The 18639-nt window shown below is 54.5% G+C and overlaps 1 protein-coding gene across 2 annotated transcripts; it reads right to left on the reverse strand.

Moving 5' to 3' along the window:
* Positions 1–1031: 1031 nt before the first annotated feature.
* PITX2 (paired like homeodomain 2) lies at positions 1032–15358 on the reverse strand. Of its 2 annotated transcripts, XM_040064511.2 has the most exons (4): positions 15290–15358; positions 12969–13024; positions 4126–4331; positions 1032–2336 (listed from the first exon to the last, which is right to left on the reverse strand). In XM_040064511.2, the coding sequence occupies exons 2-4, from the start codon at positions 13012–13014 to the stop codon at positions 1773–1775; spliced, it is 816 nt and encodes a 271-aa protein (XP_039920445.1). In that variant the 5' UTR covers positions 13015–13024; positions 15290–15358; the 3' UTR covers positions 1032–1772. The 2 variants fall into 2 exon arrangements, with proteins under 2 accessions (XP_039920445.1, XP_039920444.1); XM_040064510.2 differs by lacking the exons at positions 12969–13024; positions 15290–15358 and adding an exon at positions 5050–5423.
* Positions 15359–18639: the final 3281 nt, after the last annotated feature.

Raw genomic sequence — 18639 nt, forward strand, 5'->3', positions numbered from 1 at the left:
GGCGCGCAACGAGCGCGCAAAGGCCGCTCAAGGATTAAGCCCGCTCTCACCGCGTAGGGTTTCCTCCCTGCCGTCCCCTGCGCCCCTCTCCTGTTTACGCGCCTGCGGAATTTCTTCGCGTCTCGATATTCCCGCCGGATCCTGCGGCTGCCCACCCTCTCGGCAGCCCCTCCTCGCCCGCCCGGGGTGTAAGCCGATGGGAGGGCCGAGCAGCAATTCATCTTGATTTGTTTCAATTGTCTGGCGATGGCAAAGTTATAATCCTGTATAATTTCACGAACAAGCAGGTTGAGAATGAATGGGTCAATATTATTTAAAACAAAACACACGAGAGCACGACCTTTCCCTTCAACGACGTGTTGCTGCACGAAGTCGCAGGAAACTCGGGCTAACCTCTCACCCCCCGCGCTCCACGGGGTTGCGGTTATTTGGGCTGCTCTTTGTTTCTCTTCATCTCTGAAAGGGGGATTTGGAAATAGAAATGTAATATTACATGAAGGATCTCTCCGCTAAAGGGAGAGAAGGTGGGCGCAGGGAGGGGCAAAGGGGGACAGATTATTTTGAACAGGAGCAGTTTGTTTGCAAACTGGATCTTTTTTTTTTTTTTTTTTTTCCCCACTCCCTTTTCTTTAATGTAATAAAAACTTCCTTCACAGCAGGACAAATTTATGCTCGAGATACAGCAACTTTGTGGCTGGCAGTTCTCGAGTCCAGCGATGTCAAATAATCCATTTTCTCGGGGCTGTGCGGGGAAATAAAAGGACCCAAGGGATACAATTCATGTTTCTCGAGTTTGGAACATTAGAGCAAGGGAATTTTTTTTTTTTTTATTTTTTTTTTTTTTTTTTTTAATGCGGAGGGGAAAAAAAAAAAAAAAAAAAAAAAAAAAGTGTTAGCATTTATTTGCATTGTAAAAGTACTACCCCGAATTACCAGAAAACGAGACCCAGCGTCAACTATCAGTCAATCATTGCAGACTAGTTGCTGCTAGCAGCTTGGCTCAGTAAATAAAAAAATGCACTCAAAACTGTATGCTGTATATTTTACTCCCATGAAATAAAACACATTTTTTTTTTCATGTTTGCTGAAAAGTAAAACAATAATATTGTACGAAATGTTATACACAGGGCATGTTTTACATTGCAATATCAGAAACATCATTGCATCCACCAGAGGTACTATTCTAAAACTGATATTCACACAATTTTTTTTAATAATTATATGTTAGAAACATACAGTGTCGCATTTAGTATATACATTCCCTTGCTCGCAAGCGAAAAAATCCTAATCCCTTCTGTGTAACATGCTTTATTTTAAAGCCTAACCTTTTAAAAACACTGTTGTGATAGTACTAACAACTGCTTTTATAAAATTAATTTGACATTTCGATATATATACATCCTTTCAGTCATTTTTATGTTAACAATGCTAAACTTAAAAAATAACAAGCTTATAGTAACATTAAAATGTCATATCATATCCAGTCAAACATTTGTCCATATATATATATATATGTCCTTGTAACTGTTGAAATACTCTTAGTGAAAGAAAGATCTCAGAATCTGTAGGAGGTCCTTTGAAAACAAAGGAACTATCTTATTTCAGTGGTTTCCTCTTTTTTTCTTTTTTCCTCCTCTCTCTTTCTCTCTTCTTCTCTGTCTCTGATTTTTCCTCCTTTCTCTTTCTCTCTAGTGCCCATTACTTTCTAGTGAATTTCTCAGTCTCTGTGGGAAATGGGGAGGGATTCCCACGCAGTTTTCTACTTGGACGCTTCACACGGGTCTGTCCACCGCGTACTGGCAAGCACTCAGGTTGGAAGCAGGGTTCTGCACACTGGCATAGCCAAAACTGGAGTGCTGCTTGGCTTTAAGTCTCAGACTCGCCAAGCTCGAGTTACATGTGTCCCTATAAACATACGGAGGTGTTGGAGGAGCATAAGGACAGGCTGGCGTTGGCACTGCAGAATTCAGGGAGGGATTGCTCAAGTTGTTCAAGTTATTCAGGCTGTTGAGGCTGGAGCCGGGCACCCCGGTGACTGCAGACGGTACCATGCTTGAAGACATACTCATGGAGGATATGGAGTTTGGAGGGGAGAACATGCTCTGAGAAGACAGAGGGTTGACATTCATGGAGTTGAAAAAAGGAAAGCTTTTGGTGGAGAGGGAAGCGGAGGTGAGGCCCTTGGCTGCCCAGTTGTTGTACGAGTAGCCAGGGTACATGTCATCGTAGGGCTGCATGAGGCCATTAAACTGCGGACCGAAGCCGTTTTTGCAAAGCTCGGCTTGCTGGTTCCTTTCTCTCTTTCTCCATTTGGCTCTGCGGTTCTTGAACCAAACCTTTGGAAACGGGGGGAGAGGGAGGGGGGGGAGATGCGAGTTAGTCAGGAGCCACCACCGCAGCCCTTTGCAGGTTCTCGGCGCAACAGCCGAGCCTGTCCGTATAGAAGTTATAAATATGAAATTGTACGAACATACATATATGAATATATCTCCGTGTATAGGTTCACCTCCTCCTCTGTGGGCCGAGGCAGGGGTGCGCTGCCGGGACAGCCGAGCATCCTCGGGGCCGTCCGGGTTTAGCAGGGCAGATTCTTGGCCGCATCATTCCACGCTCACAACGCCCCCCCTCCTCCCAGCCTCCCCCCCTTGTAGACCGCCACATAATTTGTGATGCTCTAATTCGCGCCACAGAGGCCAACGCTTCCTTCTTATTCTCTCCCTTATCTCCTGCCCCCCACTTCATTTCTCGCTTGGGTTTTTTTTTTTACCCTCTTCTCTCTTGGCTTTTTCTCTACTGAAGCCATCCAGGAAAAATACAAAAGCACAAAAGCGAGAGTAAAACGCCTGGAAACGCGAGGAATATTTAAGGCGATGGTACGGGGAAGGAAGGGGAAGCCAGCAACTAATAAATCCTTGCTTCAGTTTGTTAAAGCTACAAGTTCTTCTAGCGTGAAAACTTCCAGAACCGAAAACCACTTTCTAAACAAACTTGTTCGACTGCTCTTTGGAGGGGCTGGCGGGGGGGGGGTGGGGGGGGATAGGGAAAAAAAAAAAAAAATCACCATTTAACAACGTGCTAAATGAGATCTAAGGGACCCTCCCCGGGCAGACAATGGGAAAAACGTGCCCTTTCCCAATCCACATCTAGGTGTCTGACCCGTCGGGCAGCCGCCAGCAGCCACCTTACCGTGTGTATTGAAACCACCCCGGGGTGTTTGTGGTAACCCCCACCCCGGCGGAACCGGGCGGAGGCCGCCCGGGCACCACGGGGACGGGCCCGTCTGGAGGCACCGGACCCATACAAAAACTTCCGCGAAAGCCGCACCGCGACCCACGGCGCTCCGTGCTCCGGGAGAACACCGGGCTCGGCCGGGCCCCGCTCCCTCCCCGTGCCTGCCCCGGCGCCAACACCGCCGGCCCGGGGCTGAGAGCCGGCCCCGCTCGCTGCCGCCCTCGGTTCTCACTGTCTCGCTTTCCTCAAGCGACCTCAGGGAGAGGATCTATGTGGGATTTCCGAAAATCTGAAGGTTCGACCGGTTTATAGGTTTCTTTTTGTGTGCGTGCGTTGGGGTTTGTTGTTTTTCTTTTTTTCCCCCCAGCGAGGCGTTTGCAGGCGAGCAGGATCCGGCCGCGGTATCTCTGCAGCGCCGCGATGGTCCCATAAATCTCAGAGGGGGGTAGAGGGTGGAGGGAGACGCTCGTCGAATTGTGAAACGCAAAGAAATAGAAAATGCAAGGAAGGGCACATTGGGAGTGCCTCGCAGTGAAGCAAAAAGCTCTTGTGTATTTTGCATCTTTTTCTCATTAGAGACAGCGCAGGTTGCAGCCTGTTCCAAGTTGCTTTCTTGGCTAATGTTTTCATTAGCGTTTCGATCAAAAGGAGAGGGACGCATTGCACGGTGAGGGCGAAACGTGCAGCAAACCATATTTCAGAGACACGGAGAGTGATCCCGATCTGTTTCGCTTTGACAGAAATGTCCTGCTCTGCCCCGCTTTTGTGCAAAGGCTCTGAAGTTTACGTACAAGCCGAAATCGAAAGCAGCTGCAAATACTTCAGCCCTCCTTCCCTTTCCCAACCCACCCTGACCCCCGCCGCTCCGAGCCGGGATGCCGTGTCAGGACTTACCCTAACCCTGGCCTCGGTGAGGTTGGTCCAGACGGCGATCTCCTCCCGAGTGGACATGTCCGGGTAGCGATTCCGCTGGAAGGTGGCCTCCAGCTCCTGCAACTGCTGGCTGGTGAAGTGAGTCCGCTGCCGCCGCTGCCTCTTCTTCTTGGAGGGGTCCTCGGGCCCCGCATCCTCATTCTTGCTCTGCTGGCTCTTATCCTTCTCTGTAAGTGGGGGAAACAAAACAAAACCAAACAAAAAAACAAGGCGGAAAACGAGGGCGCCTCAGCCTCCTCAGCCTCCTCTCCAGCGGCTGGGGAAAAGCGTGTCCCCAGCGCTGCCAGATCCCGCAGAGTGCCCCGAACGCCACTCGACGCTGTAATGATTAACCCGCGCCGGCCTCCCGCCGCCGCGGCTTCCCCGCGCCCCGCGGGCACCCACGGGCAGCTCCTCCCGGTGGAGCAGCCACCGCCGGGGCAGCGGGACGGAGCCGCCTGTCCGTGCGCGGGCTTTCTGCCTACGTGCATCCATGTTATTCTCCCGTCTGCACACACGCAATCCGTTTTATTTCCTTACCTACAGCGGTGTTATTCGCCCGCCTGTAAGAATATTCTGTGCCCGTGTATACCCCTATTTGTCTGTCTGTATGGATATCACTTGCACATGAACTCCCACGTTATTTTCCGATGTGTATCCATGTAACTCGCCTGCCGGTATACACGCTACTCGCCTACCCTTACATATGCCATTATCTTCCTGTACGCCGACACACAGACGCCGCAAGCGAAAAACCACGAAACGCGTCTCGGCTCGGGTGCGGGACGCTCCCGGGCAGAGGGGCGGCGGCGCATCGCGATCCGCGGGGCTGCCAGCCGGGCCGGAGCAGGACAGGGCGGCGGGGCGCCCGTCGGGCTGGGGTCCCTGCCTCTCACCCCCTCTTACCTGCGGCCTCGGGGCTGGAGGTGTCGGAGATGGTGTGCACCTCCAGCCGGTGCTTGGCGGACTCCAGGGAGGAGCGCGCCTGCCCCGGCGCCAGCGCCGTCGCCATGGCCAGCGCGGGCTGGTGGTGATGGCAGGATGATGAAGAGGAGGAGGAGGAGGAAGGTGAGGAGGAGCACAGCTTATTCCCGGCTCCCAGGCGCTCCAGGCTTAACGGGTCCTTCATGCAGTTCATCGGCAAAAGGACGCCAAAGTCTACGTGCGCGCCTGGGGGGTCGATAGGAGAAGGTGTGCGTGTGTCTGTAGGTGTCGGTACGTGTAGGAGGGTCCGCGCAGCGCCCCCTCCGCGGACGCGGAGCAGCCCCGCGGCTCCGGGGGTCAGGGCTGCCGGCCGGGGAGCCGCGCCGGGGCGGGCGACGTTCGACTAGAGCCCTGGCGGCACGGCGAGCCTCGAAGCCCCCGCCGGCCGGGGGGGCGCGGCGGCGGCGACGGGAGAGCGGGCGAGTCGGGTCCTGTAAGAGCCGTCACGGCGACGCGGCAGCTCCCCGGCCGGCGGCCCCCGGCCCGCCGCGGGGCTCCGCGGGTCGGGGGCGGCGAGGCGCGGCGGCGCTCCGCGGGGCGCTCCTCTCCGCTGCCCGCGCATGGACCCGCGCCGCGGCCGGCCCCGCACCGCATCAGCTCAGTCGCTTCCCTCTTGGCCTGACATCTTAAACCGGCGGCGGCCTTCCCCGCGCAGCACGTCACCCTCCCCGCCCCGCACCGCCCCCGCACCGCCCCTTCTCCGCCCGTCCCGCCCCGCCCGCGCCCCGCCCGCCCGCGCGGCCCTGCGCGCCCCGCGCCGCCCCCCGCGCTCTCCCGGTGATGGGCACACCCGACCCCCTCCGCAAAGCCTCCGCCCGGTGTACCCCGCGGGGCTACCCGCGCCCTGAGAGACCGGCCTCCGCCGTCGGCTCACGGGGCACCCCTCCGGAGAGGCCCCGAGCCTCGCCCCACTCCCGGACCTGCGAGGGTGAGGAGCCGAGAGCTCTGCACTGCTAGAGCCGCTGCAGTAGGGTGGAGGGAAGTCCGATTCCCCTCTCAGGGAGAGGTTGCAAAATAAGCAGGACGGGGACGCGGCCGGTTAGACGGCGGACCTTGTGCTGGTAACGGAGACAATTAAACGCAAATGTCAACAACCTCCCCCCTGCGACACAGCTACGGAAAGCTTCACACCGCGCTCGGAGACCCCCGAGCTCTTCTAGTCCCCGCGCTCGGCGGCCTTCTGCTCTTCCTCTGCCCGTACCGAAACCAGAGTACAAGGGGGAAAAAATCATTCCCCTGGTTCTATCATCCCCGCCCCTTCCCTGCAACCGCGTTCTCAAAAGCTTAGCCCCCAAGGAACCTTTTCCGCCCCGGTTTTACAACTTACTCGCACAGTAATCCGCGGGACCATTCCTCCCGCTCGGCGTGGACCCGGAGGGACCATCCCGCGCCCCCGGGGTTCCCGGAGCAGCCCACGGATCCGCGCCCACGCAAGTCGTTCACAGCGTTTGGCCAAGTCCCACACCGGGCCGAGCGCCGGCACAGAAACCTCTCAACCGCCTCTCCGGGGTTTGGGGACATGATTTGACCCCTCTCCTGGGCAGCAGCAGTAGAGGGATGGGCTGCACCGTCCCGCAGTTCCCGCTCGTGGGAATGAGGCTGCTGTGGACCCGTCTCTCGCAGGAAGGAGGTGCGGGGCTTTTTCACGCGCGTCTAAGTCGGGGGCAGGTTGCCCTCCCATGCTGGTCAGGTCCTCCTGGGGCAGAGGAGTCTGTCCCCGAGCCCTAGCCCACAGGGCTGACACTGCCCCAGGGAATTGTGGCCGTCTAAGGGATGGGGACTCCGAAGGAGCCCGGGAGAGGGAAAAGCAGGTTTGCGTATCTATCTTCAATTTATCTGGCTGGTCACTCGTATTGAAAAGTTACCGAAAGCTTCCCCTTGATGTGGCCCTACGCATCCACGTCTCAGCGCCCAAACTTTTCTGTGTCCCGTTCCCATCCGGTCCGCCACAGCCCACCCCCACCTCCCTCAAGGGTCTTAGTCCCTGATTCTCGCCCGAGATACGTATCATCCATCGCAATCTTAGTTATCGCTAAATTATACATATTACTTTCGCAGCCTGTTAGTAAAGAAGGTTAAATTAATTTACATTCTGCTCATTATCTGGTGTTTAAATGACGTGTTTTTATCCCTGAGATTTGGCAAAGAATCTCTTTCCTCAGACCCCACAGCGTTTCGATGGAGACAATGCTCTTACATTTGTAGTGGATTTTAATCTGATAAGACTCTAATTTGCTTAAGTCTTTTAAATAGGGGGTTTAAAATGATTCTAGCCGTTTTCTTATTGAATTTCCTCTAATTCCCCCAAGATCATAAAGTATATGTGTAAAGTAAATATTTCCTCCCTTTGCACCGGCAGCAGATGACCTATAACTAAGTCAATATGAATCCAGCTCCATTCTGCACAATTTGTTTACCAATCATATCCCAGTTTCTTCTTAACCTCTCTCTACCTCTGTGGTCCCGCACCGAGGACCGCCCCCCTGGCCTTTCCCCATGGCGGGGCCGTGCCAAGACCGCGGGCAGGGAGCTGCCCCAGCCCCGGCCAAGCGGGAGCGGCCTCGGCCTCTCAGCCAGGGGCGCCTGGGAGGGGGCGCTTCTCCTCTCCAGCCCCCGCGTCGGGGTGAAAACAAGGGGAGCCAGAGGGAGAGGTGATACGGAGGCATCTCCCTCTCCCCCCTTTTTGTTTTTTCTTTTTTCAGACGGGGCAGATGTCTGTCTCGGATGACACCCATCACCACTTTTTTTTTTTTTTTTTTTTCCCCTTTCATTTATTTTCATTTATTTATTTTCATTCATTTGGGGCAATGACGGCTTCTTCCGCAGGGACTCGAAGCGAAAAGTCTCTCCCGCTTGCGGGGCGCAGAGCGCTTGTTACGCGCTTTATGCCCTTGCCGGTGCCCGCCGGTGCCCGCCAGCCGCAGTCTCGCTGTCTCGGGACATTTGACGGGGGCAGGCCGCTCCCGGCGCGTTCCCCCAGGGCACGGGGAGAGGAGGAGCGGGGCCCGGCCACCGCAACGCCCTCTCACGTCTTCCCTAGCTCCAGCCCCGCGTCCCGCAGCCACAGACGGGACGGACCCTCCAGCCGTCCCCGCGCCCCGAAAAGGAGAGCACAGCGCTGGCCCGGGCCCCGGCAGCCCAAAGGGAGAGGCTGTCGGCATTTACGTGCCCTTGATTAAAACTCCCCCACCCCGGGCAGGAGGGGAGCTACCACACAGCATTAGTTGTCATGGTGACCATAAATCACGTAAATCCAAAAATACCCACCTATAATCTGAGATGAAGCTTTTATTTCCCAAGTGAAATAATATTTTAAAAGCTGTCAGCCAACCGAAAAACAACCTAATTGTAGTCACCCAGGTAATATATTAGTGGTAAAGGTTTCAATTAAAATGTCAAGTGTTTTTTTTTTTTTTTTTTTTTATTTTTTTTTTTTTTTCCGCTGGTGGAAGTTGCCATCGACTCTCGGGTTCGGGTCCTGGCCACGAAGCCGTCCCCGCCAGCTCACTCGCGTACCGACTGTCCGCGCTTGCTGCGTGTGGCTGCCATCCCCAAAGAAAACCCCAAAACTATTCTGGGAATTCCACTCTTTCCTTTTTTTCCTTGAGCTTCAGGGCCAGTCGGGCGCCCCGGTGGACCGGGGGACATCCACCGCCTGAGAAAAACGGGGAATAGGGGATGCTCTTCACCCCGCTTCACCTTTTATATTTCACGGGAGTTTTTAGTGTGCTTGGTTGTTTGTTTGGTTTTTTTTTGTGTGTGTGTGTGAGAGAATGTTTGTGTGTGGGGGGGGGTTGCTGTTTTTTGGTTTGGTTTGGTTTTTGGTGGTTTTTGGTGGTTTTTTCCGGGTTTTTTTTTTTTTTTTTTTTCTTTTTTTTTTTTTTTTTTTTTTCCCTCCACGCTGTTTTTTGATGCCCGGTGTCGGCCCCGGTGTGGGTGGCGGGAGGGCAGAGAGCAGGACCGGGAACTGAGCGGCTCTGATGGGGATGCCGGAGAGTGGCCAGACCTACTACGGGTATTTATTTTCCCACTTTTCCTTTATCTCCTCACGAGATCTTTGTTTCGAGGCGTAATACTCCCCTAAATGGATAAATTGGTTCTTATGTAGAGCCTCCAACTAGTCCTGTTGTCTTTTACCTTTGGCTTGTTGTCTTTCGCCTATCTCGGATTACCGGGTATTCTCCTCGATGAAGAGCCATTAATTACCCATTCAGTCAATATTAGGAAGACTACAGAGCTTTTTACATAGGATTAAGAAGACATCAGATTGTTCCGTTAGTATATTCCTACTCACGAATAAGCTTTCGTTATACATTTAGTTTTCCCTAGAGTGAGGCTAACTACTGCTGCATATATTATTCTCAGAGGGCAACCGCTGCATATATTATTCTCAGACGGCAACCGCGGAGGGGGAAAATTCTATAAATGAAGCGAAATAAATAACTTCTAATTTGCGCTTGGCGGGGGGTGCGGGACGGAGCGCGCACCTTCCGGGGTGCCGCGCAGGGACAGCCCACCAACGGAGCGCTTGCGCCCTGGACGGGGAACATCCCGGCTCCAGGGCTCGGGTCACAATTCCGGGGACAAATTTGGCCACGCTATGTGGAGGGGAGGGTGCCGCTCGGCTCTGCCTGGCGGCCCAGCGGCGGCAGCGACGCTCCGGCTCCGCCTCGGCCCCCCCGAGCTCCCTCCCTCCCGCGGAGGCAGAGGCTGCGCGCCCACCTCGTCCCGGGGCTCAAAAGAGGTACCGGCGACCTTTGCTTTGCACGCTGCAGTGTCTTCAGCTGGTCTGAATGGAAGGCTGAATCAGCGTTAGGCTGGTTTTTTTAAAGTTTTTGTTTTTGAAAAGAATGTTCAGTTACAGAATATTCTGACAAACATATATATATATATATATATATATATATATATAAAATGATGATGATAGAGTTGAAACAATCAATTTGGAATGCTGAATGATGATATAAAACGGAATGTAATTTCAGCATTTTATGCTGGAGGCTGCTGTTTCAGCAATACCCAGATTCTCGATTACAGGGAAGGCTTCCTTAAGCAGAATTTACAGACCTAACAAATCGTATAGATTATATATATATATATATACACACGTACACGCAAAAAGCTTAAGCATCCTTTTGCCCTGCATAAAAATTATTCAAACAAACGCACCACCGACAACCATTTACAACTGCCGTGGGTCTGCCGAAGCATGTGCCGAAGTTTTCCTAATTTTGTAGGACTGGTCACCCAGCAGCAATTTTCCTGTCCCTCTGAAGAAACCTGACACCCGCCGGGCTGCGCTTGACACTCTAGGCTGCAATAATATTTTCATGCTTTCCCATTTTCCTTTCCTCGGCATGGCCAAGGACTCGTTTCTTCTGGAACAGCCCTCCCCCTCCGCGCCCCAGTCCCCGCGGGAACTCGGCATGCCGTGTCGTTTCGGAGGGTCTCCTACTGAATTTCGTTTCCTCCTTTCGCAGAACCATCGATTTGACAAAACAATCGCATGTTTTGCTATTACTGCCGGTGGTTCTGGTTTGCGATCATTGTCCTCATGGCCACCGACGGTGCCTATCTCGCGAAATTACCTCACCGCCCTCGTAATTTCCAAAGCCGAATTGTGACGGGGTGTGTGTGTGTGTGTGTCCCCAATCACCCCTGCTTCCTTCCCCGCCTCCCCCACCAGCCAGTGGCAAGGATCAGGCTTTTTGCAAACTAAATCCCAAAAGCACGGAGTCCTTACGGTCAGGTAAAACAAAACAAACCAAACCAAACAAAACAAAACAAACCCACAAAAAAAAACCAACAAAAAAATCAACGAATACCGCACGGTTTTAAGCAAACCAAAGCCAAGACCCAACAAACCGCTCCGGTATCACCGGAAAACACCCGTGATTTCTACGGTTTAGAGCGAGTCGCCCGAGAGGCTCGGGACTTGCCATTATCTGTCTCACAGAGGCAGGAACTGAGGCAGCGCACAAGGTTCACCCCCGCATTTGCAAGGATATATTCCCATATCTGCAGGGATATATTCTCGTATTTCAGGTCGTCGCTCTTCCCTTCCCCGTAAATGGGAACGTTTTAATGGTCAGGCAACACCGCGTTGCTTCTTGGACTCGGACGTACGTTTTAATTAATGGCATTAAAGGTGTTTAGATAGCAATTTCCCCTGCAGCCCGGCGAGCAAAAAACAGACCGGCTGGTACGGTAACAAGGCAGGAAATTTTGCGTGTACTACAATAATCCAGGTTCATAATTGATGTTTAAGAAAATAACCATTTGTTTCTCGGCAGAGGAAGTTAAAGTTACCGTGTCAGGGAGCATATGTGGATATTACTTTTATAAATACTTAGTCGAACAAAGCTGACTTGGAAGGGCTCATAAATTTATTATATCAGAAAGGTCCCCACTTTCCCATTCGATCGTGCTAAGGTCTTTGATTAAGACCACCTGTTCATCGGGAAGAAAAGGCAGGGGAGGGTAAAAAGGCCTTTCTTATTTGCAAACCATATATAAAGCGATGTCACCCTTCCTTTCCACATTGTTTAACACTTATTACTGGCAGAGGGAAAAAGTGCCAGACTCCGGTAAAGCCTATTTGTGCACAATTTAATATCGTGTGTGTTTCCGGGATTAAAAATTATCGGTTCGTAATACTTTGGCGTTTGGAATTACCCCGGATTTTGCTCGCTAACCTTCCTTTAGCCTAAGCGTTTCTCCTTCTAGGGGTTTTGATGTCCAGCTAGCAAATCCCGTTTAAAGTCCCCGGGGGCGGGTGGACTCGAGAAGGGGACGTGGCCTCTCCTGAAATCACTGGATGTTATTTGAGAAATAGCAAGCTGTTTGGCCAAACAGGGTTAATACAGTATTCTTACAAGGAAGTGTTTAACCACGAGACCAGGAATACGTGCATTATTAATTCACTCTAGTTTCCTGTATTATTAATTCAGGTTAATGTATTTTATTTAAACAAAATTACGTTTATCTTGGATTAAACAGTCTCTCGAAATACAGAGCCCTTGTTTTCTTCTTTGTAATATGTTTGCATTGCTGTTTTTCTTTACCACCCCTCGGGCTCGCCTGTCAGACCCCCTGAAAAGGGCAGGGGAAGAGAGACGGGAGCTGGCTCTGCTGCAGACGGGGCGCTGTGGGGGTGCCTACCTCTGGGGGCAGGAGAGGGCTGGCGGCTTGTTTACGGGCGAGGGGGTGGTGTCAAAAAATAGAAAACAAAAATAAATACGAGAGCGACGCTGCGGGTGTCTAAACGGCGCGCTGAGAGCGATGCTTTTTTGGGGGGACGCACGCTGGCGGCGGGAGCAGGTGCGCGGCCGCAGCCGCGGGGTTGCGCGCACCCCTTCCCCGGTTCGCTCCCCTCTCCCGCGGTAGCGCACCTCCGGGCGCGCCGCCGGGGACAGCAGAGGGCGCCCTGGCGCCGCGCAGGGGGGCCCGCGTCGGAGCTGCCGCCGCCGCCGCCCGCAGCGCGCCCGCGGAGCGGCGCGGAGGGGCCGCCGCGCGTCACCGGTGTCCCGTGCTGCCGGCGGCTCCGTGCGACCCTCCAGCGCCCCTCGCTCATCCCCCCGTTTAGATGTCCGCCTTCGGAATAAAGGCGCTCGACGGCGGCGGGCCGCGCACGCCTGGGGACGGGGACACGGGGCGGGGGGGAAGGGCGAGAAGTAACTGGGTGGGTGGTGGGTGGTGGTCAGCGCCCGACGCTGCGCAGCCCTTCGCGGAGGCGCCGCCGCTTCCCCGGGGTCGGCCCGCTCGGCTGCGCACCCGCGCACCCCTCCGCACGGCAGGGCGGCCGCTGTGCCTCCGGCCCGGCGGGCGGTGGTGTCTCTTACCTAGCTGAACACAGGCGGAGACAAGTTTGCGGCAGTTGGACTCCATTACCCGTTATCTGCAAAAGATGAAGGCACCGGAGTTTTAGAACAATTATTTTGGGATTGAAAAATACGTGCAAAACCGCGAAACGCAGCCGCCCCGGGAGCTACGTCTCAAGGACGCGGGCTGGATCCCGCACCTTTCTCCAGTGATACGAGCAGCGTCCTCCCTCCTTGTCTCAGCCTCTGGTCCCACCTAAGTCACACCACAGGACAGGCGCAAACACCCGCGGTTGTTTCCCGGCTCCTCGAACCCTCCGGCCTCCCTGCACCTCTAGTTATTTGGGGGCGAGTCCTCTAACCTCGTCGCCGTGCTCAGCCGCGGGACAGGCCGACCCCGGTGGCAGCGGTGCCGCAGGGCAGTGGGTACCAGCAGCCGCTCCCCCACCTCGGCGGAAATTGCGCGGCAGCGGCTGCGTCTCCGCGCCCCCCGGCCGCCACCGCCGCCTCCCCCTATCTGAGAGGTCGGACAGTAAAATCACAGGATTAGTGCCTGATTGAGATGTCTGTTCGTGAGATATTACAAAATTCATTATCACAGCTCTCTACTAACTCGATATGAAGTAACACAGATGGGATTTTATTAGTCCAGGCTTCAAATGTTTACTTATGATAATTTCGGGGGAAATTTGCATGTCACCATCATTTCAGTAATCTTTCGTCTTCTTCTTTGCTTCTTTTTTTAATGTCTGGACTGGGCGCATTATTAGCTGGTGCTCAGAAATCCGGCAGTCTGGAGCCGAGGCATGACTGGGATGAGCAGTGCCAGACGCAGTACCCACCGAGAAGGGCCTGGAGGCCCCGGCCCTGCCACCCTCCGCCGGGCAGGCAGGATAAGGCCGTAGAAAAAGTGGAGGAAAGGTGTAATAATAATAATAATAATTTTAAAAAGAGGGGGGAAAGGAAACGGGACGGTGCGGTTATCGGGATTTCTCGTGGTCGTGTCGTGACATGGCGATTTATATTCCCAGATGAACGACACTAGGGAGGAACTCCGCTCCCTCCAGCAGCCGGGCCTAGCACACGAGCAGTTCCTAAATTAATCGGGAAGGCGATTAAGAGAACCTTAATTCTTCGCCGATGGTCCTTATTTCGGGATCGGTCTCCGTCAAGATTAGTCCTGCGTGACAAATGCCCTCCCCCGCGGCCTGCCTCTATGGCTGATTTATCTCACGAGTGGAGACACACGGCTCCCCCCACGCACAAGCACCGACACCGAGGGGAAGTTCTTCCTCTCTGCTGAAATGCCGGTCTCTTCGGAGAAAAGCGCCTTTCTCGGACAGATGATTATTTTTCCTTCCTCGCCCGTATTGCTCCTTCCCTTTCTCCTCTCCATATCCTCTTAATTCTTGTTGCAAGGCACATCGCAGCACGGGGCCAAGGGGAGCGTTTTCCTATTGTCTCCAGCCCGGCGATTCAAACGAAAGCAACTCCACTTGCTTTTCCACTTCCCTTTATCCGAGTACTCCGATTTAAACACCTCAGCACCTCTGCGCGCCCATAGCCCCAGCAAACGCACCAGTCGAGCGCCCTTGCCTTTCTCCACGGCCGGGCCCTCTCAGCAGCAACCTGCTTGGAGCAACTGCAGGGCGCGGACAGGAAAGCGGAGTCACACGAGATCATTAATATTTTTTTCCTTATAGGTATCTATTACAGTTCTTTCGGGGGGGAAAAAAAAAAATCCACAATCCCCCCAAAAATGGAGTCGCCTGGCCAGGATTTCAGCACCGCCCGAAATGCCGTGGTCCGTATTTTGGCGGGACGCTTTCCGCCAGAGGCCCGTGGCCGCTGGTTCTCAAACGAAAGGGGGTTCCGTGCGGGGCCTACCCCTCCGCCGTGTCCGCGGGGCAGCCGTGCCCCGCCGCTCTTTCGCTGGCGGTGCCGGCGGGTCCCAGCCGCAGACTCCGCAGCCGGCTCGGCAGACCCGTCCGCATCGCTTTGGGGCGGCCCGAGCCCGAGCCGGCGCCGCTGCCGCCCCCCGCCCAGGTCCGCGTCTCCGCGGCAGGAAGAGCCGCCTGCGCGGCCGGTTCCGCGGCGCCCGCCCCGCCGGGGAAGCGGGACCCCGGCGAGCAAACGGCGAGGGGGCAGCGCCCTTCCCTGGCCGACAGCCCTGCGGGACGGGCCGCGGCCACCCGGGAGATCATCAGCAACCCGAGCCCGCGGGACCCTGCTCAGCCGGCCCGCGGTCCCGCTGCTCGTCCCGGGGCGCGCAGAGCCCGGACCTGCCGGGTCCGTAGCCCCGCGCCCGTCCCGCCGATACCCCCCGAGCCTCCCGCACTCACCGGGGCCGGTTGCGCCGCCCGCCCCGCTGCTCTCGCTGCCGGTGCCTGTGGCTGACGGGGGCGGCGGGGCCGCGCCGGGCTCCTGCGCTGGCTGCGGGGCCGCGGAGCCGCCGCTGGCTCCCTCCTTCCTCGGCCCTCCCGCGCCCCCGCCCCGCCCCGCCCGCCTCCCCGGGCCCTGACGTCACACAGGCTCCGCCAAGCGCTCCCCGCCGCCGCGGGGCCGCGTCGGGCCGCGCCGGGGCGGGCGGCTCCGCGGCTCTCCGCGGGCACGGGCGCAGAGGCGGCGGCAGCCCCCGTCCGCGAAGGGGGCAGGGGGCAGGAGGAAGGACAAAAGTCGGCGGAGGCGGCGCGGCGCCGGGCTAGGTAGCCAGAGGAAAACCGAGGTGAGCGAGGACGGCCGTGGCCTCTCCGCGCCCGCGCAGGGCGCGCCCCGCTCCGCCCGGCTGGGGAGGGGGGCTCAAGTAACTGTGGCCGAAGTTTCCCGGGCCGGGCCGGTGGCTGTCCTTGCATCAGGTGTGAAGAGGTATCTGCGACCTATTGCGAGAGGTCTCGGTTTCCTGTTTTAACCCACTTTTTGGTTTTTGGTTTTTCCCCCCCCCCCCAAATTTTTCTTACTTCTCACATATATATAGTTGCGCGCCTTTTTTTTTTTTTTTTTTTTTTTTTTTTAATGCGGGGTGTTCTTTTTCTTGCCTGCATCGGTAGCGCAGTGCCGGGATAGCAGAAATCCTGCCGCTCCTCTCCGTTACTCGCCCTGCATAACTTATGCACGAAAGCGAGAAAACGCTACACTCCCTCCCTTTTCCCCAAAGGACACCGAGCTGCCTCCGGGGGGAAATTTATTTTCGATTTTGCGGCGTTTTCCGTGTTTAAGAAAATATCGAAGTCGGATTTCTCTATCAGATCAAACTAAAGCGGTCGCTTTTTTTCTCGCAGCATTTCCTCGGCTATGTTTATAGAGGAACCACACGAAAATAAAGTAGGCGCTTTACTAACTCGGAGGCTACACCTGATCTCTTTGTGGCTATTTTAAAATTGTTTCACCCTGGAGTGAATTTTAGTTATTTATAGCCGTGGGCAGGGGGCTAGGCAGTTATTGCTGGAAGGGAAAGCGAATCCTTGGAAGAGGCCAAGTTTTCCGTGGGTCGTTAAGTCAGCCCAGCCGCAGCCGGCAGCACCACCGCTCCGCGGCGTGCTTAGAAAAGCCCTTTGATTGCGGCGCCTCAGCGGTCGCCGCGCCAAGCGGAGGGGTTACTTTCTCTCGCAAGCAATGAAATCGTGTGGGAAAATCTAGGAGGAGAAATAAATTAGTTTACTGCGTCCTTTGCTACCTGCGTTTCTATCCCTGGGAGCGCTCTGCCAGGTGAAATCCGGTTTCTCCGCGCATCCGAAGAAAGAGCGGGAGTGAGAGGGACTCGCAGCTCCCACCTCTCACTTCTGTTTACCGGGGAGAAGCAAACTGCTTGCGCCCGTCTGCATCTTCCCCACACCCCCAGCCCCGTTGTCTGTCGGGCAGGGATGGCTGGGACGCCCGCCCGGCAGCGCGGCCGCGGAGCAGGACCGCCCGCCGTTCATCGACCGCCTCCGCGCCGGGCGGCAGCAGTCTCCGTCCGCCCCGGAGAGGCTAAAGTGAGCAGCTGGTGGGAAATGCAAATGGCTCCTGGAGAAACATAAGATACTGGATGATTTTCATTCCCTCCTCGAGTGTGTGGAAGGAGCTGGACATACGTTTCACGCTCCTAATCCTTCTTTTACATTTTTAGTCATACTCCTATTAAACAACTAATTAATGCCTAGAATCACCAGGGAATACATTAGACATGCTGCCGTGGAAGAGGGGTTCCAGGGTGTCTGGAAACTATGGAGCCGACTTAATACGAGGATTTCTTTTTTTTTTTTTTTCCCCCTTCTGTCAAAGCAATAAATGTAATAATAGATTTCAGGGCGAGCAAAGGGCGCGACGGCTATATTTATAGTCTATCTCCTCCCTTTCGCCAGCTCAGCGACAACAGCTTTAAAACCCCCGAGGAGGCTCCGGAGCCATTCCTCGGCGGGTGAGGCGGCAGTGGCGGGGGGCTTGCGGCTGCCCCGGCCCGGCTGGGACGCGAAGAGCTGCGCGGAGAGCCCTCCGTCCCGGCCCCCGGCAGGCGAGCCGGCTTTCCGAACCGCTTGAGAAGAGGCTCGGAGTTATTTATCCCCCCAACAGACGAAAAAGTTCTTCTCTTAAAACCTATCGCGACTATCCGTTTGCAGGCACCTGGCGCACCAGCCGTGCTCCCGAGTGCGGCGGGTGCCGTGGGGCTTCTACCTGGGTGATCCCGGATCACAGAGTGTGTGAGGCAAAGGAGAGCCCGATCACCTTCCCCGCTGCCCAGGGACAGAAGGAAGAAATGGAGGGGAAAACAAAAAAGGAAAAAAGCCTCCCCCAAACAAAAGAAACCCCAAACCCAAAAAACCAAACCAACCAACCAACATAAAACCCCCCCGAAGCGTATGTAGCGGTGACCGAGCGCAGAGCCCAGTCGTTTTTCGGGCAGCCCTCGGCGTCTGGCGCAGGCCACCAGCGCTGGGGAACCGGCGGAAAAGGGAGTTATCCTCCGAAGTGCGCGATGGGGCAATTCACGAACATTTACTTTCTTCATTCCCGGATTATGATCTCAGCCCTCGCAAGCAAACCCTCCTGTCTCCCCCCAGCCTCTTCTCCTCCCGCCTCCCTGAGCTCCTTATCTGTCAGCAAACGAGTATGTAAATACCTATAGCTGGCTATGTTTAACACACTCAAACATTATTGATTTGTTGAGCTGCTCGAATATATTCTTCCTGTCCAGATCTGGTTTCAAATTGCTCATTCAGGCTGTTCGTTCCGATGCTACAATACAGTAATTGTTAAAAATTTAAGCATTTCAAACGGACCCATTGATTTGCATATAAATGAAAATTATTACGCCTGGCGAATTCCAGTGTTTTATAATAATTTCGAAATTAGCGCTTAACCACTTGATCTGAAAGAAAATATAAATGTCTGTATTGACTTACTAATGAATTGCCTAATTAAAACGTCCCGAGGACGTCGTTCGTTAGTAAGATTGTTAAATCGGGGCATATTAGATGTAAGGATGACTGTGCGAACCGGAGCTAAGCAACCTCTATTAACACAGAGTAATATAAGCAGTGATTCCCATATTTATTTTCCTTTGCTTTGATCCCTTACCCCTCTTTTGTTATTTCTTTCTTTCAAAAAAAAAAAAAAAAGAAAGAATTTTTTACTCTCTCTTTTTTTCTCTCCTTCTCTTTTTGATTTTTTTTTTTTTTTTAAACAATGAAGTGAAAAAAGAAGAAGCGCAAATATC

Source organism: Hirundo rustica, chromosome 5 (genome assembly GCF_015227805.2).
Source record: "Hirundo rustica isolate bHirRus1 chromosome 5, bHirRus1.pri.v3, whole genome shotgun sequence".
In the NCBI taxonomy this organism is placed as follows: domain Eukaryota; kingdom Metazoa; phylum Chordata; class Aves; order Passeriformes; family Hirundinidae; genus Hirundo; species Hirundo rustica.